The sequence below is a fragment of the Eucyclogobius newberryi genome, unplaced genomic scaffold (assembly GCF_026437365.1).
Source record: "Eucyclogobius newberryi isolate DKJ021-1_F unplaced genomic scaffold, fEucNew1.0.hap1 SCAF_2, whole genome shotgun sequence".
NCBI lineage: Eukaryota > Metazoa > Chordata > Actinopteri > Gobiiformes > Gobiidae > Eucyclogobius > Eucyclogobius newberryi.
This window is the reverse complement of record NW_027315834.1, coordinates 28,812,212-28,836,655: the sequence shown is the minus strand read 5'-3', so window position 1 is coordinate 28,836,655 and position 24,444 is coordinate 28,812,212. Positions and strand designations below refer to the sequence as shown.

Sequence of the window (24,444 nt, the reverse complement as noted above, 5' to 3'; positions counted from 1 at the left end):
TTTTGCCTGTTTTCTGTGTCATTTACTTTTATCCACCAAGGACAACATGCAACACTTTTGAATATTGAACACGGCAAGTCGACTATTATTCTTTGTGGCGCACTATGATTCTGAAAAGCATCCTAATCTCACATAATCAGAAAGGAAACTTACATCAAAGCCTGTGTTTGGGTCCCATCCTACATGACCTATGTGCCTGGAAACAAATAGAACAGACATTAGGTCAAGACATCACTGTGGACATCAATCACGTTTGAATAGTTTGCTCTTTGCATCCATTTTACCAGCCTTACACAGTCTTAAGCCTTAAGCGGACAGGATTAGTTTGACCTCCGGACGTCTGTAAAATTGAAATGACCCCACGATGTCTGTGTTCTTTGTGAGTATCCGCACGGGGGAAGCAGCGTGTTTTACAGACTTTACTCCGGAAATAGCGAACTGGCGAAAACATTGAAATATGATACAAACCTTTTAATTCATCCACATTGCCAGTGTTTCTTCCATTTTCAGCATTTTCATTGTTTTTAGCTTTATGTAGCGGTATCTGTGCTGTAATGTGAGACCACGGTACGATCAAACGTTCACACAATCAGATTTCTCTCTCTCTTAAATCTATTCTCGATCCAAGCTTTGCTGCAAAAGGATCCAAACTTTCTCTAAAGAGGCTCGGTCCTCGGTTGCCACGGCGACGGGGTTGCATTTCTGAGGGTCAAGTTTTTATCAGAGTCCGTTTTGCGTCTCTTTTACTTTTTACTTGTAGAAAAAAAACTGTAGGTTCTGTGGTGAATTAATAATATGAATCTAGTTCAGGTTTGGATGTAAAATGAACTCTGAGACATTTAATCAATATAAGCTTCAAGGCACAGATTAAAACAGTCCAAATCGCAGACACGAGCATCCGCACAGGACTAGACCCACCTCAGAGTTTGCTGAGATACAGCAGGTAAAAGCTAGGGACATTTGTACGGACAATTTCACAGACGTGGACGATTCGCATAAGACTATAAATACAGACAACGTTTGCAATTATTACAATGTCCCTCCGGCCCTGAGGTAAAACTACTCCCATCCACATAGGGCTTCAGTGTCGTTTGTGTCTATAATACTACACTGCAACTACACTAGCGCATGTATACTATTGACGTACTGGAAGTTGCTGGGGGTGCCGATGTCCGCCTTGGTCAGTTTCTTCTTGCCGCCTTTGGGCTTCCTCTGCCTCTTCGGGAAGGCCGCGGGTACGATGTTGTTCACCTGAGAGTTGTTATGGAAACGCGAAACACTGATCTCTGGGTTTTTGATGTCGACCGTGGCCATCGGCAAAGACGGTCCTGAGGAGGAAAGAACGTCAAGTCGTCATGAAAGCAGTAAGAGACCAAAATATATTTGATTAAAGTCCTCAATCAAAGGCCTGGCTTTATATTATCCATGAGTTTCAGAGTGATGAAAAATGTGCACCGTTGCCAAAGCAGTTAACAATTCAACGTAAAATATGTAATTTAACCAGTGAAAAGTCCTCAACATATCGCCGATGACAGGAAGTTGACACCCATAAATATAGAAGTACTATTTTAGATTCTGTGTGAAACAAACCAAAACAAAGGACAATAACCACACGCCTTTTGCACTACAATAATGCCAATATCTTCTATAAACATCTATGAAATTAAAGTAAATGTGCTTTAAAAATAAAATAATATCTTGATTCTTGTTCCTTGACAGCGTTAGCATACGTTTTGCTTATGCATCGTGTTTACATGAGACAACGGTTAATGGAAATGCCTTTATGCAATCTCTCAGAGACTTCCAGAGCGTCTCTTGGATAAGCCTCGACACGGATGACCCAGACATAACCGCGTGTGATATAACCGCAGTGTGACGCAGACAGTAACTAGAGTTACAGTCTGCAGTGTGGCGTCAAGGGTCAACGTTACTGCAACTTGTCACTAACAAATACGACAACAAAACGTACACATTTCCAGCCATTAACAAACAATAAGGGTGAACAAACTATTATGCATTTTTTGGCTGGTGCGACGTATAGTCCGGAAAATACTATATTTGACAAAGACTGAAATATGAACATCCAAACTGTTACAATGGGATGAGGTTTTGACAAGGTTTATTGCACTTTGCTTCATTACTGTGCAGTGCTTGATGAAACAAAATATGGTAGTTTAAATATTATGATGATGACAACAAAGTACTTCATTTTCAGAGTACAATTCAGGGTTTTACACATGAAAACCTAAACGGCATTAAGAAACTTTAACCTGCCGTGCGTGAATCCAACACCCAACATACCTTTGCTTCTCTGTTTACACGGGCTTTGAGGGATTTTGCCGGGCGAAGGCGACGCAGACCTACTCCGCCTCCCCCTCACCCTGTCCCACATGCACACACTGTCCTGTCTAGGGCTCGCTCTAACTTCCATCAGCCCGCTCCCGTACGCGCTACCGGCTCTTCTGTCCCATCGGCCCGACGCGACCGCCGTTCTCTCGGACAGCGAGGCGAAAAGTTCATCCTGTGGCAGAACGAGGCAGTGCAGGGACGACAGGCAGCTCCCGGGCCCCAGATGCCCGTAGTGCAAGGGCGCGGCGCCGTCACAGTTCAAGTCCTCGGACGGCGCCGTCAGGAAAGTGGTGCAAAACATCATCGTCTGACGAATCGCGCTACGACAAACGATTCCAGACGGACTAACTCGGAGCGATCAATTCACATTTTAGACGGCGATAAGTTGAAGTCGATTTATTTATTTATTTACATCCTTCTCAGATATCCAGCGAGGTCGACCCATATCCTACAGAAAGAGTTGTGTAAAGTTCTTCTCTTCTAACAAGATCAATATCCAGCGTATTCCGACTTTGAAGAATTGACTCGTTTACGATCCATTGGGTAGTTTGAAGTAATCTGAATACTAATCAACAGTGGCCTTGCTGCTCAGTGCATTTCTGGGATGGCGATGCTCAGACGGTCGTTTCCTCGCCCGTCTCCAGCTCGACAGCGCTATGACAACCATCCTCTCCTCCCCTTTGTCCGCGGCGAAACACGGCAAACGCGTCTAATCCCTGCAAATGAGTCGGGATTTAGCTGCGGATTGTTTTACGTAACTATTAAATCCCGTTGGGGGCTGATCCCGCGGTAATCCGAACGCTTTTTTGAAACTAGATGAATATGAAAGAAAAAAAAAGGTAGATAGAAAGGGGAATAATCAGAGCAGAGGTCTAGTGGGGACAGGAGTGTGTTGGAGAGGGCAGTAGGAGAACGGGAGGATTAGGAAAGAATGAAGCCTTGTCCACATGCATTTTTCTGCTTTATCATATTAGAAACAAACAGCTAGCATGTTTCTGTCTCGTAGAGTATTTAAAGAGTTTACAACTAGACATAAACACGATTTATAGGACAAATCATGGGCGCACCTTGACTAACCAAACATCACCTATTTAAGGTAAAGTTTATCAATCTCTGTGAGGAACTGTGGGGACTCTACATTTGACCAAGAAGACTCAGCTCCAGATTTTAAGGTTTGGTCAGGCTAACCTTAGCCGGGTAATTTTGCCTATTAGCACGTGTATTAGGATATATATATGTATGTATCAGGTTAAACTGGAGAGCTCCCAAAGAAAACACTGGGGAAGAAACACAGAAAGGCCACACACCCAGAACCCAAGACCTTCTTGTTGTGATGCTAACGCACTCAGCCACTGTGACACCGTGTTCTCATAAAGTAAAACAAGAACCAGAGTAGGGCTGGGTATTGCCTCGTACCTCACGATACAATACGTATCCTGATACAGGGTCTACAATATACGAATCCCGATCCAGCGAACTTGATATGAAACACGTCCTGTTTCATGGATATCCCTTAAAACTGGTGATAAATGTTTACTAAAATTGTGTTTTGATTAAGTAGAATAAAAATGTGCATTAGAATCTCATGTCCACACTGTCCTCAATATCAGAATACAACTGTCCTATGACAAAGTCACATTTTCAGCTTCTCAGATTCTGCAGTCTGTAGGTTCAGAAGAGTAGAACTCTGCAATTTATAATGACTTTGTTGTTTAAAAGTATCACGATACACATCATCTCTGTAACGATACACGTATTGCCAAGAAGTCCATCATGATATAACACGATATTGATATATTGAGCACAACTCTAAACCAGAATATAAATATATGCAAAATGCCCAACGCCCTTACACTTCACAATAAACAAAGAATGCAACTAAACATGTGGAATCAAAAAGTCAATACATCTACATCTGTTCTGTAAGCGTTGTCCAACTATTGCTAATAAATCCACAAACACAACTGATGCACGCTATTTTAGTGTGATACGTTGAATCGGTTGCAAATGCGATGAGATGCATTTTAGTTTGAATGTGTGAGGATGGAGACAAATGGAAGGGCAATGTTCCAGGAGGAGGTCAGGCCGACGTGTTTTGGAAAGAAACCAGCACACAAGGATACTTTCTTTCACTTTCACTTTCGCAATGAGTGTATACGGACATATTTATACAGGCCACACCGCACATGAATATAGTTTTGTCCAATAAGAGGATGTGGTTCTGACTAATGTTTCAGATTGACTGTGTTTGGCTTTTTGCTAGTCTGACCCATTGTGTTGCAATATATCACATCTTATTTTAACTGTGCTAAATCCTACTAAAAACACACAGCGGGCAAAGCCTTTGTCAAATTTAAGATTACATTTAAAGGTGCACTACTATGTACGTTGGTGGAGATGTTATTGCTTTCCCTTTAAAGTGCCACAGAAGGTTATAAACTTATCCAGCTTTTCAAATCCAGGCATTTTTTAAAATAAAGATTGCAAAGTTTTATGCCATCTAGTGGAACAGTCCCGGGAAACGTACTTACAGTGCCCTTTAGACTGTATTGATACTCAAGACTTTTACCATTCAAACCTATGAGCGCATCACAAGCTTTTGACAGACTTTCTCCATTAGGTTTAATCTGCAGTGTGAGGATGAGTTTAACGCTTAAATGTGTCGTGTGTGTGGGGTTGGAAATCCATGCTGCGGCAAGTGGTCGTACTGTGTATTACTGCGGTGGATCATCTCTAGTTCGTCAGAAATATAAATAATGTGCTGATCTCGTCTACTCGATTGTGCACGTCATTGATCCCATTTGGAAGTCTGTCTGTCGTTCAAAATGACTCAAACGGGCTATTTTAAGACGAGAAATTCAACAATGTACTAAATTGTAAAAGTTTGTTGAGATTCAGTTTGACCTTTGGCTTCAGAGGTCTTTACATTTGCTCCATGGCTCCTATTGTGCAGTAATTACCGTATTTTCCGGACTATAAGTCGCTTTTCATAGTTTTGGCGACTTATACTCCAGAGCGACTTATATGTGATATTATTCTTTATTTTCACACTGGCAACCGCATTTCACATGTTGATGATTTTCACACTGGCAACCACAAGAGGGCGCTCTAGGCTCTAAGCGACGCAGAAGAAGACTCTGCACTTCCTCTACCTCTGGAGTTTGTGGAGTTGTTTAGAAGTGACACAGAGGAAGAAGAATTGAATGGATTTAGTGATTTGGGGTAAAACTGATGCTTTGGTAAACTTGTTAGCATGTTCTTTATGCTATAGTTATCTGAATAACTGTTAATATGTTACGTTAACATACCAGACACTTACCACAGTTCTGTCTGTGCCTCATGTAGCTGAAGGTGTTAGCGTTAGCATACGTACACCTATTCACCATGTGCTCTCATCTGTTATGATTTTAAATTGCATTTAAAGATGAAATGTCTGTTCTTGGTTTTAGTTTTTATCAAATAAGTTTCCCACAAAAATGTGACTTATACTCCAGTGCGACTTATATATGTGTTTTCTTCTCTATTATGCATTTTTTCCGCTGGTGCGACTTATACTTTCTCTTTATTTCTATTACACAGCAAAATATGACAAAATTCATAAAGTTCACAATCATAAAGTTAGGCCTGAACGCTTGCCTAGATAATAAACATTAAAATGTAACCGCACACAATATAAACCTAGAATTCATTTATTTATTTTACGAGCAATAAACTGAGACCACAGTTAAATTTAGGTTGTAGAATTATACTATATCGAAATGATGTGAAACATACCATTCGGAGGGTCGCGTCTCTTCTCTGTGAACACAGACAAATTCATCTGTTACAATTTAGTTTGAACTTGTTTTAGAGGAAAGCCACAGTCGGAGAGTTAGAAGTATTTTAGACTGAGAGAACAGCGCCATGTGAAAGAAGAGCGAGTTATTCAAGGATTGGCAAAGGATAGTTCAGTAAAAAGATCAGGTTAAGTGTTCATATAGAGCGAAGGATGTCATGATGTCACATTTGAGGGAAAAATAAATATTGTAATGGTCGTTATTATTGACAACGTGAATGTAAACTGGGAAATATTTAATTTGTTTTGGAAATATTGTATTGAAATCAAATCTTATCCTATCTTCTTGTATTTTTACTAAGATGTTTTACTCTTCATTTATTATTCAAAGCATATAACATATCTCATCTTAAATCTGTTGCTTTAAAAACTACAACTGGTCGGTCTAAACATCCTTATTTGAGGGAGAGAAGTCAACTTTTAAAGCAGTTTGACGATGGCATTTGCGGCGGAGCTTTGATATGCTGATGTTTCCAAGGACACAGGGTCAGATCAGACCAGATTAGAGCGTCCAATCAGACGAGAGGGGGCGAACATGAAAGGGCACAATCCATTTGAGAGACAGAAGAAGCCGCTTTAATCAAGGAAATAAAAGTCAGCGCGTAGTTCCGATGTGCTTTTCATTTGAACTGATCAATAAACCGCTATAACCGTTTCTCCACAAATGGCTGAGGAAAGGAAAGGGCGCAACAGACACACATGAACTCACATGTCATCACTGTTTACAACCGCTTTTCTCCATGTTTCACTCTAACTTATTGAAACAAGTGCACCGAGGTCAAGTTACAGGCCAGATCTGTGGACAGGCGAGCTTGCTCACAGTGAGGATGCATGTTTCCAAGGCATTTAATCTTTTTTTTTGTGGCAATAAACACCTGTAATTGAACGCATGTAGGATAGCGAAGTCTAATGCCATTCAAGACAAAGCTGTAACATCTCCATGGAAACAAGAAAGGGGCGGACGTCACACTAGAAATGTTACGTAGTGCACCTTTAAATCTAGTAGGTTCATAGCAGGACTAAAATATAGAAGAAATATGTATTTAATCATGACTAAAAATTGGATAAAGTCAGGGCAGGAAAGTTTAATCAGATTAACTGTGATTAACAATTGATGAAGTAATTAAGCAACACATTCAATAATTGTTATCTGGACAATAATAACTCAGAAACTAGCCTCAATACAGCACCTTACTGAATCAAGAACATATACTTTTGATGATAAATGTCTTGATTTGGTTAAAACGTTATGAACAATATCAAAGGTATCAAATATCACGAGTATTGTTTGACTACTTTTGTAACTTGACCAATGACCAAAATAACAATTAGAAGTAAAACTACTGTAAACCAGAACAAACAACATTGCAAGTGTCTAAATAAAACAAATATTCTCTTAAATTAGGACCAGAATGAGCAGATTGTGCAGGAGGTTTAAATGTGACAAAGTTTATTCATCTTGGTGAAAGAAGAAAGCATTTAATCTCTTCAAGTGTTAGGAAGTGGGAAGTGGCAAATTGTAGGGATTAGTCCAAGACCAATGCATTTTGTGGCATGTCGTTGAAAGAGTGAGCATGCACTGCCCCCTATAGACTGGTCAGGGTAGTGTGTAAGGTGGTGCAACTGGTCAAGCGTTATGAATATAATGATTGCATGTTTGGTAATGATGGCATACAAGAGGTTTAATGAAAGCTTGAGAGACCGCCATAAAACACCAGAGAAGACGAAGAAGAAGACAAAGGTATGTAAGAAGAAGAACAGGAAATCTAACAGAAATGGTCATTTTTGAAATCAAGAGCTCATTGCAGTCATACATTTTATCTAAATGCATGTTAAATATTCTGAGCACTTCATTTCAAAAGAGACTGCGTTTTGTTTCATTTGACAGTTTGAATTGTTACCAGTCTTCCTCTGTTTTCTCCCCACGAGGTCTAAGACATTTCGACGGAACTGCTTGGCTTCTTCTTCGTGGGCGAAGTTAAGACCCACTTGGCATGTCTGTGTGCGGGAAGGAAAACGTGATCAGTTCAACTTCGGCGGAAAGTAGAACATTTAACTAACTCGACAAAATCTCGGAGAAATACTAAATTGTATTCATACTTAGGCATATGGCTGAAAGTCACGGCAATAGTGACGAAGTAAAAAAATATATTTAAAAAACAAGTAAGTTGTACTTGTGCTAGTGGAAGAATTAAAAAGGATTACCGGTAACACAAAAAGAAAGACAAATAAAACGTGAAAAAGTCTAATAAAATCCCTAATATGGACAGCTTTCTGATGAGCTGAACTGTGCTGGTAAAAGTAGCAATAGCACCTTCCCACACAATCATATTTTGTTGTTCTTAAGTCATAAATTGTTAGTGCATTTATTTACTTATTCATTTTTGAGACTTGACTGTTTATGTTAAGTGAACACCAGAACATAGAGAACTCAGACCCACTAGGCCACATATTTGTTCTATAAATATGCCTTGTTATGGGAAACTATTGAGATAATGCATCAAACACTGTAGCGCACGTCTATCTGTATCCAAGTCATTTTAACTGTAGTTTTGTTTGTTTTTTATATATAAAAGGTGATTACTTGTATGAATATAGCTTTTATATTTATGTAGCAGATTCATAAAATAACTGATAAGAAAGAAAGCTCGTCGTTTCAGACCTTTTTTATGACTAAAATGTATCTGTTTGAAGCTGTTACTGCTGCTTTTCCCCAAAACCAGTGAAATAAATACCAATACCGTCAAAAAGCCATCCCTAGTTGATGCCAAAATCTGATATCTAAGTGGTTGTTGTGGCACAGCAGAGAAGCAAAGTATCATTCACAAATACATTCTTTACTGTAATAAAATATAATGGCAAAATCTGTGTAAAGGTACAGCCGCCTAAAGAAACACACTCCACGATATATGAAACCACTCCCCCATTATCGCCAATCAAATCGATATCGGCGTCGTTGTATTGTCGTGTGAGAGCGTTGGAGATTTTGCGCAAATATGATAAGAGGTGGTCTGAACTTACGTCTCCAGCGAACGTGATAAAGTACGGCTTGGAGGGGGCGAGGCTGAAGCTGTTGTAGAGTTCTTGTTCAAACAGAACCTTTCCGTCCTGAGGAAAACACATAAACACACACAGACACTTTAAATATAATCAGGCTTTTTAACTTATTATTCTAAATTCTACGCCTCTGTTTTCCTTGGTTTAACTCTACGTGATCTTGAGTAATCTGGCATGAAATCTTTACATACGGTACAATTTCTTTGCAATATTGCAACAAATATAAGATTGCTGACACAATATTTAGTAGATCTTTTTAAAACAGCCACAATCATTGACTTGCAATTACAATATCTAGTATTAAGACGCATATTCATGTGCAATTACTGTCGTACTCGCATGCAATAATGTCTCATTCATGTGCATATAACTGAAGAAAATAGAGTGTTTATTTAACCATTATTGGCTCGAGCCATGAAGTTCCAACGGAACGCTCGAGACTTTGTTCTTGCCAGGTTTCTTATTATAATTCTTATTATTGTTTTGCATGGTAATTTTGCCACAACTTTGGCATTTTTGACCCCCTAACATATAGGTCACACATGGGGACACAGGTCACACATGGGGACACAGGTCACACATGGGGACACAGGTCACACATGGGGACACAGACGCGATTGGCTCGGCCCAAACTCCAATAAAATGGAGGTTGCGAGAACGCCCGTCGCAACTAGTTCAAAAAAGAAAAAACGCTTAATCTTTGGCCTAGGCACATGAAACTTGGGACAGTGATCGAGCTACCTTTGACCTCTGACGAGTAAAACGCACCTGGCAGCATCGCTCTATGATAAACAGGAAGTCAGCCATGTCGAATCAAAGTGGCACCGCCACGTTTGACTTTTTTTTTCCTTTTCAAACTCGTACTTGTCCTAGGTTTTTTGTCCGATTGAGCTCAAAACAACACTTTTTGCATCTAAAGACATTGAAATTTAATAAATATTCAAAAGAATGTTGATATTCTTTACGGTCTCCGCGTAAAACGCCCTTAAAAAAGGCTCAATTTTCAGTGTTTTCAAGGACAAGTCACGCCTATTGGAATTGATCTGCGGAGCTCATTATTTCACTCACTAATGTGTTTTTATGATCTGATTGGAAATAACGACCCATGTAACACATTTACTCTATAGCGCCCCCTGCCCATTGTGTGAAAAACTCAACATCTGATTTGTTTGAAACTCATGGATTTTATTCTCCTCGAGATGCCATGAAAAAAGTGCATTGCAGATATTGTGTATTTTTTATTGGCCAGCAGAGGTGCAATGAATGCCTTCACTTCCTCTTCCTCTTTTATTTTGAATGGATATTTCCTCTCCTGCCGTGGGCTTAGCATTAGCGTTAGCATTAGCGGCGGGTCTTGTTGCTAGGTGACGGAGGTACAGGGAGGAGGGGGTGCAGCCAGGTCACCGAGGCTCTCTCTCTCCCTTTTTCCCTGCTCAGGTCAGTGCAGAAGGTGCCTTGATCACCTGTGGCACTTACAAAATAAAAGGCCTCTGTGTTTTACAGATACAGAAGGAGTTTTATTTTGACATAGCCTGACAGTGACAGATTATTGTCTAAAGAATAAAGTCTAAAGAATAAAGTCTAAAGAATAAAGCCTAAAGAATGAAGGCCTCTGTGTTTTACAGTCTAAAAAATAACGTCCAATCCAGATTAAAGTCATAAAAAGAAGAACTTCTAAAGAATACGACAAAGTCTGAAGAATAAAGTCTGGCGGTAATGCAACACTTGGATGCCAACCGCATAATGCAACACTTGGATGCCAACCGCCATAAAACAACAACAACAACAACAACAACAACAACAACAACAAAGTCTGGCGGTAATGCAACACTCGGATGCCAACCGCCATAAAACAACAACAACAAAGTCTGAGGATACAATGACAAAGGCATCTCATGACCTCTTGGGCTTTGTCAAAGCACTGGAGGTCAAAGCACTGGAAGAACAACTTTTAGGACTACGACAAAGTCTGGGGAATAAAGTCTGGGGGTAATGCGACACTCGGCTGTCGACTGCCATAAAACAATAACAGCAGCAACAACAGTCTAAGGAATAAAGTCTGGCGGTAATGCAACACTCGGATGCCAACCGCCATAAAACAGCAACAACAACAACAACATTGGATGCCAACCGCCATACAACAACAATGACAGAAGGGGTTTTATTTTGACATAGCCTGACAGTGACAGATGATAGCCTTAAGAACTTAAGATAAGATAAGATATTCCTTTATTGTCCCACATGGGGAAATTTCATTGGTGCAACGCAGGTAGATCCAGAGGTAGATACAGAAGAACAGATCACTTATAGGAAGTCTGAAAAACACTTTCAGTAGAAGATCTCCTATAAATAAATAAAAACTCCCATAGACAAATAAATAAATAAATACCATTGCATGTGATCCCGACAGTAATTGCACATGAATATGTGTCACGACAGCACATAGATTGCACATGAATTTCACAGTAATTGCACATGAATTGCACATGAATTCCAACAGCAATTGCACATATGACAGAATTGCACATCAGTAACTTGTTAAAAGTCCTATGTTTATTTCTGATGTTAAACAAAAATATTACTGTGACCACGCCCCCAGCCTAACCCTATGGCCGCCATAGTCCTTTGATAATGAAAAGACGCTTAGTCAGCAATTTGGTTCACGTCAAACTTAAAACACTCCTTCTAGGGCGTTACGCCCACTGGCCTCAAATTGGTGTACGTCCTCAGGCGGTCGCGCAGGTGGTGAGAGGACGTACTTTTTTTTTTATTTAATTATTAATATTATCTTGTATTATGATAGCTGTTTTTATTTTATTTTATCTTTATTTTTCCCCTCCGTTCCTTATTAGGAAATGAAAGGTTTTGTCTATAGGAGTTTTTGTTTATAAGAGTTTTATTTATAAGAGTTCTTCTATTAAGAGTGTTAAACTTCCTATAAGTTATCCGTCCTTTTCCTCTGTATCTACCTGCGTTGCAACAAGGAAATTTCCCCATGTGTGGACAATGAAGGAATATCTTATCTCATCTTATAAAAACATGAACGGATGTGACGTTTGCGAGCGGTAGTGATCGAGGGCATCAACGACTTACCTTGAGGTCGAAGGTTCGGATGAAGTAGGAGCGTTGGGGGTTGTCCTTCACCAGACAGGCCACGCCGCAGCACCTCTTGCTCCAGGCGGAGTTTCGGTCCGCGGTGAACACCTGGACCACGGCCGAGGAGAGCGACTGTGCACGGGGAGAGGAGAGTGGGGTCAGTGACGTGAAAGGAGAGTGACGACGACGACAACGACGAGAGAATCATCAGAAGGATCCGTTTAAACTGACAAGGCTTGTTTTAAGTGAAGGTTTAAGGTGGGTTTAAGCTACCGTATTTTCGGGACTATAAGTCGCACCAGCCAAAAAATGCATAATAGAGAAGAAAAATACATATATAAGTTGCACTGGAGTATGAAATGCGGTTGCAAGTGTGAAAATAACAATTAATATCACATATAAGTCGCACCCCGGCCAAAACTATGAGAAAAAGGTGCGACTTATAGTCCGTAAATTTTACATTTACTTGTAAAGTACAGGGATTTTTATTTTTTTTAAGTTTTAACTCACAGTATGGGTTTGGAATCAAAGGGCATCTCACAAATTATTCTGCCTCTGAAGTCTAAAGAAAACAGTAGGTGGCGGAAACGTAACACTTGGATACCGACCACCATAAAGCATATAAGAAGAAGAATACAGAACTTAATCCATGGCTAACAATACCAATAATATAATAATCAATCTCTTGTGCATTTATAAACGTGCAATATGTCACTGTTTAGAGAAACAAGTACAAACAAAAATACTATGTTGTAAAAGTGAATACTTAAGCTGTATTTTCTTCAGTGTGCCAATATTCAGATCATGTTAATCTACCAGGAATGTGTTAAGATGTATTTTAACGATTTTAAGACAAATGTGTCAAAACTGCCGAAATATCACCTGTACACTTTTTTAAGGAGCATTTTTAACGAACATTTTTTACTACAAACTATATACTTAATATTCACATTTTGCATATCTTCAAAACAATCTTTCAATATCATCTACATTTCTATATAAAGCCCACTTCTGGACACAGCATCATCAGTATCAAGTATCGTGATCGGTTTTAGCGTGATGGACAACAATTAGCACCGTTGCCCTAGTGATTGACAATTCAAAAAATATTAGCGCTTTTGAACGGAGAAAAGTCTTCAGAATGTCACCTACAAAACTGGAAGTTGAAGGGGTTAGATGGAGAAATGTGCCAGTCTTTCTCATGAACGACCGTGGGCTAAAAGTCCTTAAAATGGCGTCCGTAACAGTAAAAAGTCAAGAATGTGTGTAACGATGTGCATGTCAGTAGTTCACACAGGGGATCACAGGGGCAGAGCGATGTCCTCAGGTTTTACAGTGTCCCGGGGGAGAAGGCGCACCGTCACCCGCTGATAACACACGCCGCAGTTCCTGGAAGGATTAACTCTAATGAGGCAATTAAAAAAAGCAACGGCGCGAAGAGAAGGCGCCATCGTTATCAAGTGTGCGCGATGCAATCTAAACACTAGTAGCTCGAGAAGTAGGCCAAATCTTTACTTAAAAATGTACAAAGAAAGATTAACTCCCACTGTTGTAGTCGCGCTATCCCAGCATGCACACTGGCAATAATTGCGTCGGCAGCAATGATCACACCGGGACGTCCAAATTATCACGCGCAGAAGAGAGACGGAGACTTTAGAAAAAAAACGATCACAAATGCTTTTCAAAAACAGCCTTTGAATAACCGAGTGTTTAATAATTGCACCAATGATTTCTGGGTGTTCCCGTATTTTCCGCACAATAAGGCGCACTGAATTATAAAGGCGCACTGTCAATGAATGGCCTATTTTCGATCATTTTTCATGTAAAAAAGGTGCACCGGACTATAAAAGGCACATTAAGCGGAGCAAAACGTGTACCACACAAAATCGCTTCAAGGTCAGAAAGCACAACCAAAATTCATCCATATATAAAAGGTACACTGGATTTTAAAGGCGCACTGTTGTTGAGAAAATTCAAGGCTTTTAAGTGCGTCTTATAGTGCGGAAAATAGGGTAATTACATTGACATGAGTGAATCAGCCTGCTGTCTTGTACAACAGATTTGTTAGTTAAAATAAATATTTGTTCTCCCTTTTTACAAGATCACATAATTTTAATTATCAGTATACATCCGTAAATGTTATATGCACAGGGTTTATAATAAAGTGTATTTCTCAAATATCTCCAGAGACATTTTTTGATTAGAAGGAAGAAATTAAGTCAGATGGTCAGATTTTTTCAGATTTCGGGCTCCGGCGTGTGGCTGCAGGAGCTCTAAGTTTATCCCGACCTGAATTCAAGTGAATGAGTAATTATGGCTAAACAATATCTAAATTATGTAATATTTAACAGAAATTGTGATGAAAAAAGCACTCCTGTGCATTAGAAAACACCAGTAGAAACTATAAACATTAGATCACAGATCTCCTCAAGCTCTGTCAGGTTTGGAGGCTGTCACTGAGCAACATGGAGTTTCAGCTCCCTCCAAAGATTTGGATTAGACTTAGGTCTGGAGACTGGCTAGGCCACTCCAGAACCTTGATATGCTTTGGGTCATTTCATGTTGAAGAACCAGCCATGATCCATCGTCAATGCTCTGACTGAGGTTGTGGCCCAAAAGCTCATAATAGATGGCCACATTCATTCTCTCCTTAATACAGAGCAGTCGTCCCGTCCCCTGTGCAGAAAAGCACCCCCAAAGCATGATGTTTCCACCCCCACGCTTCACAGTAGAGAAGGTGTTCTTGGGATGGTACTCTTATTTTGCTTCCTCCAAAACGTGGTGAGTGGAGTTCATAGCAAAATCTATTTTGGTGTCATCTGACCCCATGACTTTCTCCCATGAGTCCTCTGGGTCATCCAGATGGTCATTGGTAAACTTCAGACGGGCCTGGACATGTCCCGACTCAAGCAGGGGAACCTTCTGTGCCATGACTGATTTTAAACCATGATGGTGTAGAGTATTACTGATAGTTACCTTTGAATTGTGGTCCCAGCTCTCGTCAGGTCATTGACCAGCTCCTCCCGTAGTTCTGGGCTGATTCCAAACCTATCTTATTATCAAGGATACCCCAAAACATGAGATCTTGTATGGAGCCCCAGTCCAAGAAAGATTACAATCATCATTAGCCTCTTCCATTTTCTAACAATTACTCCAACAGTTCTTCAGATCTTTTTTCACTAAGCTTCTTGTCAATTGCCCCGTCACCATTTCCAGCTTGGTGGAAATCTAACATTTTATCTCTGGTGTCTTTTGGCAGCTCTTTGGTCTTGTCCGTAGTAGTAGTAGTAGTAGTAGTAGTTGGAGTGACTGATTGTGGGGTGGACAGGTGTCTTTATGCAGCGTACAAGCTCAAACAGGTGCTACTAACTTAGTTTAATAAGTGGAGCAGAGGTGGACTTTTTAAAGGCAGACCAATATGTCTTTGAGAGCCAGAATTCTTGCTGATTGGCAGATCAAATACTCTGAGTGGAACTGCACCTACGATGAACATTTCAGACCAGTCTACAATTTCTAGGTGGGAGAACTTGCAAAATCACAGGGTGTTCAAATATTTATTTTCCTCACTGTATGTCACTAATTGCATGTTCCAGTAATTAGGTAATTGCATCAAGTGAGACTTTGACTGAAGCACTGATGTGGTTTTATTAATTAGGACTCTTGAATGGAAGTAAAAATGTATATTATGTAGTTGACTATTTCTGCTATAGTTTTAGAGAAAAAAAAAAAGTATTATAAAAAGGTCCAGCCTTTTGGAAACTATCTTGTTTATAACATGGGCTAAACAAATAGTTATTAAAGTAAACTTATCAAAGAGTTGGATTTGATTGGATTAAGGTGCACTTTGTTACGCTGTTGCCAGTGTCTTTGTTGACCAAGTTTTTATTAGTCATTATTGTATTAGGAAAGAAAAAGCATGCAGTGAGTTAACTGAAGTTCTGGGAGTGACTGGACCGTTTAATCCACCTTTTCATGAATGAAGACGCTGTTTACTAGTACACACCGCTAGTTGTTTTTGAGCGAGATCCTAATAACTTCCAGAGCTTTTACCACTGCAACGAGCCACACTTCCTTTAGTTGATTACGTTTTCAGTAGACTACATCCACATGAAGCCAAATAGACATTATGTGCTGCTCCATTTACACTTAAATACATGTATAACCCATAATAGTCCATTACCAGAGAAATAACTGCACATTCAATCAAATCCATCACTACCATTTGGGTCAATGTGCTTTCATTAAGGACGATCTTCCTCAGGGTGGAGCTCTATTCACACACTTCCACTCGACTGGCCACAGCTCCACAGCGGGATAAACGTTACTCCCTGGCTCTCCGTACAAGCCTGCTCTCTGCTAAGTGGGTTACTCTGCCTAAGGGTCCTGAGGCGACGGCAGAGGATGGTAAAGGTCTATATGCGACATCAACCTCTATAACACTGCTGATATGAAGTATGCATATGGAGGTTACATCATAGTTACTGAATGGCACATACAGGGCTTTAGAAATCGCACTACCTCTACGGTGAATAGGATTAGCAGCACGGGGTAACAACTTGTCCTTCAACACATCACAAATGAAATATTTACAATAGCGCTGTGAGTATAGTCAGAGCCAGCCCAACCTTATATGTGGACCAAGCAGTTGCATAGGGCCCCAAAGCCACCGAGGGCCCCCAACCGGATCTAAAATGGTATGTTACATTGTACTTTAGCCAACAAAAACTTTACAAATAAAGATTTAAAGGGAGATGGCTACACACTGTTCTTGTGTCCTGTGTTTTAAACCCAACAATGTGTTTTTATCACCTTACTATTTCTATTTGATGTTGGTAAGACACAGTTTGTGGCTGTGCTTACAATTGTGTGCCATGGTGGAGCCCCCCCAAGACAGTTTTGCTTAGGGCCCCCTGAAGGCTTGGGCCGGCACTGGGTATAATGTCTACTAGGGCTGCAGCGAATTATTTTAGAAGTCGACAAGTCAGCGATTATTTTTTCAATCAGTCGAAAAGTCAAATTATTATTTCTATTTGATGTGGAAATACAAATGAAAAATAAAAATGTTTACAACCAAATAAAAAGGTGGAAATAAAGTGGCTGAAGGCATCTAGAAAAATAATATTTAGAAATAAACTATCATTGATAAAAATCTTAAACGAATAATAAAAAATACCACTGTAGTGATGAAAGGTCTTTTAGCATGTGTGAGTCGGCCTACAGTAGTCCAGATTTCCCTTTACAATTATCAAAATACAATGCGATCATTTAATTTTTTCATTGTTGATTAACCACAATTAGTCAATCATTGCAGCCATATTGCCTTAAAGTCAATAGTGAAATTTATGTGTTTTGAAGATAAGCAGAATTAAAATATCAAGCGTATTGTCTATATTAAAAATACAGCAAAAATAAATTAATACATTTGCAGTATCTTTTAAATTGATAAAGTGATAAATCTGCACTGTTGGCGTTTATTTTCTACAGTCCTTCACTTTTTGTGTGCTACATCAACCTCAGCCAGTGCAATCACAGTCACGTCATAACAAATGCATGATGGATTGGAATATTGTGATCATTTTATTATTATGATTACAGTACATACATTTCAAGTCAGTCTTTTACACACACCTCGATCGCATGCACGTGACTCCTGGTTAAATAAATGGTACAAACGGTGCTTTTGCTGTAATTATGAAAAGGAGTAAATAGCCATAGATAAAAGCAAAATGTTTCTCTTCAGAGCAAATTTGTCCTAAAACAGAACGTAATCTTTGTAGTAATGTTGCTTTTAGTCCTTGGGTGTTTTTTTTTCTGCACACTGATTGGCCAGGACAGGGCCAAAGGTTACAGGAAATAGAGCAGCGAGACACGTCACACGAGCCACAGTGAGAGCGTTTATGCAACTAGAGGTGGAAAACATCACCAAAGCCACACACTTTATCAGGTGAGAGATGCAAGCAGGTTAAACTGGACACGGGAGTTCAAAAATAGTGCACGGAATGTCAATTTAGCAATATAAAATTTGCTACATAGTAAATTGGTAGGACCTTATTCTGGGTGTTTGTGTTTTCTTTTACCAATTCATTATGAAGCAAAGATGCAAACAAGGACATTGAATAATGTGTATTGTTTGTGAATGTAGAGTATATTGTAAATCCAGGCTGCATTTGGGATTGCACAACATATCCAAAAGACCATATTGGTTTCAATAATATAAAAATATTAGATTTGAAAGAAAAATACAAAAGTTAGACTAGACTAAATACAAACCAGGGCTGAACCAGAATCAAATCAGGTCTAAACTAGGGATGTCACGACTATCAGCAAAATTAAACGAAACATTTATATTTAACACTTCAATTTAAATCAATCACTCACTGCATTGTTCACTTTCTGCACTACATCTGTACATTTAACTACATTTTGTGTACATAAGTAAGCCTATTTTTATTTTGATACTATAGTACACTTAAATAGTTTTTTTCTTTAATGCATACCCCTTTTTAATATGTATTTAGTATGTTACACCGAATCAGCAAAGCAAGTTCCAAATGTTTGTGAATTTTGTTCATTGACAATGACAATAAACCTTTTCTGATTGAACTACTCACACTGACAGCAGCTCAGACTCGCACTGGTGTGAACCGCTGTGTGTAACGGACCAGTCATTCAGCACGTTTATCCAGTCTTGATGACACGCTGGGCTTCGCCCGACACCCACAACACACACGTGACCTGCAGTGACTCCTGTTGCGCCTGGAGACATTTCTGCGGTATACTGCGGATTTCAAAATCCCACGAATAAACTATTGTGGCCATAAATAATCACGATGATTGAAAAACTGGTTACTCTTGACATGCCTAGTTTAAACAGGACCAGACCAGGTCCAAAGCGGAGTTAAATGAGGTCTAACCCAGGTAAAAACTAATTTATAGTACCAACCTAGAATGAAATCAGTAAACTAGAAAATATATACTTTTTTGTATTTGGAGAATGGGCTACAGCCCGAATTAGAATAGACCCGTTGTAAACAATAATCTTTAAAATAAGGGAACAAATGAAGTTATATTTATGTACGTTTGAGGCATACTTAAACCTCAACTAATACATTTAAAGACATTTCTTAGCACACTTTTGTTGGACAGACAAAGTATCTTATGCTTTGACTTCGACAAACTTTATTAACCCACAAGGGAAATATATATTGTCAATAATTGTCCACCCTTATACTACTGTCACCTGAGCAGCCCTGGAAAAGTCTTGATTGTTGACACAAAGGGCTGGGACGTGCAAACAGAAAATTGCAAACTATTGAGGTCACTGACAAAGAATGACAAGGAAGTAATTAAACATAGTGATTGTGTAAGGCTGGTAACAACGGCGAACAATCAGAGGTGATGAGAAGGAAGCAGCAAATCAACATGAGATATTTATGTTTTTCCAATGACATCACCCGCGTCGACTTAAGAAATTCTTGGTTGACAAAATAAAAAAAAGCTCTCAAACAAAAGACTGTGTCTCCATGACCTCAAAAACATCTGAAACAAAAACAGCTCTTTATACTGCGTAGATATTCCCACGCAAAAAATAAATAAAACAGCAGACAAAACACAATTTACTCCTGAATTCTTACAGTCCCAGTCAAATATTTGGTCGACTAATACAAATGTTGGTTGACAATAACTGAATAATCATCAAAAACAAACACCTACAGTCCTACTTTGGGATTGGGCGGAAAAAAACTAAACGGTGCAAATTTGTTTTAAAATATTGTAAACTCCCGCAAGTTGCATAAGGCAAAAAAGTCTAAATATTTAAACTTAAGTCTAAATATTTAGACTTAAAAAAAGTCTAAATATTTATTTAGACTTAAAAAGTCTAAATATTTATTTGACTTTTATTTGCCCAAGTTGTTCAGCCCTAAACCAACAAGCCAAGGAATATGCACTAAATCCAGGAAAGGGGGAGCAAACTGGATAACGAATGTGCTAAACTAGTCAAAAATCATGAAACGGGGGAGACTTGTTCCACTACTCCAGCACAAACGAGGAGAGGAGGCCGACCACTGACTTCCTGTAGGAGCGGACTGCTGATGAGGCACTAACACACAGAGATCTGGAGCCTGGCCACCTCCAGCCCTACCAGACACATCCAGCCACTGCACAAGGCATACCAATGATGAGACGGCTATGAAGCTGGCCTCTGTACGGGACGGATCCAACGACTCCTGCTGGCTTTTTGAGTCAATACTAGACAGATAAAGAGCTTAAATGAGATACTTTAAAATTACACAGGCCAGTGGTTCTCGGACTTTTCATAATGCGTCACGTTTAACAAAAAAGAACTGGCTTTACATAGGCAGACAAAAACAAATCAAAAAAGAACTGGCTGTACTGTGCGTTTGAGGGTAAGACGCTTCATCCACCAAGCCAATGTATTAATGTGGTGTGTGTGAGAGATCGGTGGTGGTGGTGGTGGAGCGGGTAACGGAGCAGAATGGCCAACACATTTCTGTCAGTTCCAGGGCAGCTGTGGCTCAAGAAATGGCTTTCCACAAGCGAGCGAGGAGAGCGAATTAATATTACATGATGTAAACAACAGACATCTGGTAAAGCGCTAAAGACTCTACTAAACCAGAACTGTGTTACAAGCGGTCGAACAGAGTTTCCTCCACAGGACGGCTGCCTTAGAGAGAGGGTGAGGAGCTCGGAGTAGAGCCGCTGCTCCTCCACTTGCGGACGCCTCACAGGAGATGTGCTACTGTCTAGGTGTGGAACTGTCTCTTTGTGGCTTGGAAAGGCCTCGGGATCCACCCTGAAAAGCTGAAGGAAAAGTCTGAGTCTCCCTGCTCAGACTGCTGCCCCACAAACGCAGAAACAAAAGACAAGGGATGGATGGAGTGCACGGTGTTATAATATGTATGTATTTATTACAATTGGCAATACAAGTGACAATAAAAGTTGCTTGTGTTTTCCCCCTGAAGTTTAATTGTGGTATTTTTTTGAATTTCTGATAAATGTTTGGCAAAACAGCAGAAAGCTAAAATGACCCAACCGTGACTAGAGGACATTTGGCCTTTACTCTTCACATGCACACCTACTTTCACTCTCCCTTCTCACATCTCCCTGAAACTGCCTGTGCCTGCAACAACATGTCGTAGATCAGCCGGAGCGTAGGACAGAGGAATGCTACTGACTGCGTCGTCTCGATCACATGCACCGTGATGACACAATGGGCAGATGCCTGGAGGAGCGCGTCACTGCAGGGTTTGTGAGCAGGTTTCACACAGCAGGGACACACCCCGCACCGGTGTGTGCTCCAGGGAGAGGACAACGACATGTGACAGGAAACAGAGTCTTTCCTTTGCAAACAACAGCATTACAGCAGGTTAGCACTAGCACAGGTACCGCTCAAGGTACAGAAAGTAAGATTATGCACCCAAAATATGAATGATATGCATTTAGTTTTACTGTTAACAATGGATATGATCTGAACATTGAACATAATACGCCAGAACCCATTTTAGTGGCCAGTTGGTAGAATATTTTTTAATTTTTCCCCCCACCAATTTGAGATCTTGTCACATTCCTACTTTTAACACTGACATAAGATCATATCAGTTTGCTTAAAAGGTGCACTGCGTAACATTTGTGAGGGGGGGTCTGTTTCCAGGGACATGAGATTGCGTTCCCAGCTTTTAGAATGTTCCGCAGTATGACATGAAACACCCATCTCCAAAAGGGACTCGCAGGTGTCACCACTACTTACAGGTCTGAGCTGTGGAGAGGTGACCCCGCTCACTTTAAAAATGCACGAGTAAAAGTGATAGATAAACACCAGTGATTGAATAAATGTAAAATAGATAAGTGAATGCCATACTGTGGAACATTGAGACAAGCAGATGGCCCAACCCTCCACCAGCAAAAAGGTATAGAGCATTTTTAACAAAACAGTGCCTGACATATTGGAGGACTGAGGACCAAAAGTAGATTTAATGGAGAAATACTTTTACTTCAATAATTCATATCCAAATGTATAATCTGCTGTGCGTCTGCGTCCACAGTGAGGCTGCACAAGGGCTATTGACAAAGAGGAAGAGTGGCTTTTCAGTTCTTTACCTCGTTCTCTTCACTGTACGCAATTAAAGGAAACTATGTTGACGATGAGGAAGTAACCTGGCACTGTGTGAAAGTGTCAGTGGTGATACAGGTTCGATGTGTACATAAATACTTTACAATAGTAATGATACAATGAAATATAAGATAGTTAAAGTAGTAAATGGGGCTGAAAAGGCCACAAATACAAAAATAATCGCTCAGTAATTGATTATGCATGCATTATTTTTCGTAAATCAGTGCTCTTCTTTTCACTCTGCCATATTTTAAAGAACAATACATCAAGGTTATGTTAAGGCTTTATTGTCCCCATAAGGAATCTCTGAGCTGGAGGATAAGAGGAGACGTTTTATGAGGAGAACATACAAAAACATACAAAATAAAGGCTCCACGTGGTCTGAGAATTGATCAGGACCCACATGTGTGTTGCTGATCATGTTAATACAGCTAAATTATCCTGCTGTCCTGTCAATGGCACTTGTATCCAATCGCATTAAGAGTTCTGTCCTTGAATAAAAAGCACATCAGATCTGGTCTTTTATGACTCAGCTGTGTTCTCAAAGTGAGAACAGTGAGGTGGGCACGCGTGAGTCAGATGGGACAAAACTACCGAATCGTGACAGTAAATATATTATCACGTGACTGTTGAATGAAAAAACGGTCAACGGGACACGTTCCCGTTGCTAATTAACGTGCGCACGTCCTTTACAGCCCGGGCCAGACTTATGTAATGCCCTTGACCATCAGACGTGTGCAGAGCTTTGCGTGGATCACGTCTGTAACAGCTCCACACGCGGGCCTGTCCTCTGTCTCTCCCGGGACAGAGGGACAACACCGTGAGGACGAGTCACATTGTTTACGTGTCATTTTATGTTGCACAAAAAAAAAAAAAGACATGTCACCAAAGAGAGGAGCATGAACATTCCCACAGCCCCCTCCAGACTGTCCCGCCGCAGCCCCCCCTTCAGCACCCCGGACTGTCCCGCGGTGCAGATGCGTCCGCCGCCGGGACAGGAAACACACGCGCGCGCTAGCCCCCGTTACCACGCCACATTTCAACGGGAGACAAAACTTACGTTGCATTTCCTGCCGAGGTGGTTGAACAGACACTCGTTTTCCTGCGGCGTCAGGAGCATGGATCCGGCGTTCGCGGGACGCCTCTGCTGCGGCGGTCCACTCATACTTGCGCCGAGTTCGTGGAGTCTTTTAAGTCCAGATACGAGCGCGACGAGGAGACATAAACAAGCCGTCGGTCATCCGTGGCCTCGGTCGGTCCTGCCTCGCGCACCCGGAGCCTTGTCCCGGGGCAGGCTGCTACACACTGGACGGGGGGGAGGAACGGGGACGTCTGCCGGCTGCAACGCGATGTCCCGGTCCTTTGCTAAGTTACGGGGAAGCCGCCGGAGTCCGCGCGCAGACGGGGAAGACCAAACTTTCATGGGAAGTGCAGCAGTCACGGAAAGTGCACGGCTTCATCCAACATGGCAGCGTCAGGGCGCGTCCATCTCCCTGGAGCGGGGTGCGCGTCTCCCTGGAGGACGGAATAACCGAGGCAAAGCGAGAAACGCCGGCTTTAATTGTTTAGATAAATGATTCTGGCTCACAATCTAAGCCTGATTCTACTGTTTGTTTAAATGTGATGCGTAAAAATCCATAAACACCGTCTCGAGTGCGCCGCGCCCCCCTCTCAGGTGGTTCAGTCCGTCCGGCTGTGGCTGCGGCAGGAATGTGCGCAAGTGGAGCAAAGGAGCAGATAAGAAGTAAGGTGCAATTTACACAGATTAGGCTCGTGCTGCTTATTATCAGAGCAGATTTTTGTATTTAAACGATGGCAAATGTGTTTTAATTTTCCAAATGGGACATTTTTTTATTTTATTTTCAGTTTATGTATTTATGTTCTACTGAAATAGCAGCAAATCAAATGTGAACCAAAGATTATGTCATTGAACTAGGAACTTCAGATCAATAGATTGTTTGGAGCCCAATTAAGA

General features: G+C 40.6%; 1 protein-coding gene across 3 annotated transcripts in view; it reads right to left on the bottom strand.

Annotated features, from left to right (window-relative positions):
* The window catches only part of waslb (WASP like actin nucleation promoting factor b), a 31,009-nt gene extending 7,131 nt beyond the window's left edge, over positions 1-23,878 (bottom strand). For 2 of the 3 annotated variants that reach the window (XM_072454917.1, XM_072454919.1), the window contains exons 1-7: positions 23,530-23,873; positions 12,335-12,469; positions 9,206-9,292; positions 8,086-8,182; positions 6,124-6,147; positions 1,148-1,328; positions 154-196 (exon numbers count right to left, since the gene is read on the bottom strand). In XM_072454917.1, coding sequence (XP_072311018.1) covers positions 154-196; positions 1,148-1,328; positions 6,124-6,147; positions 8,086-8,182; positions 9,206-9,292; positions 12,335-12,469; positions 23,530-23,634 — 672 coding nt within the window. In that variant the 5' untranslated portion in view covers positions 23,635-23,873. Of the gene's footprint in view, positions 1-153; positions 197-1,147; positions 1,329-6,123; positions 6,148-8,085; positions 8,183-9,205; positions 9,293-12,334; positions 12,470-23,529 lie in introns of all 3 variants that reach the window. The other variant, XM_072454920.1, reaches the window with a different exon arrangement.
* Between the last annotated feature and the right edge of the window lie 566 nt (positions 23,879-24,444).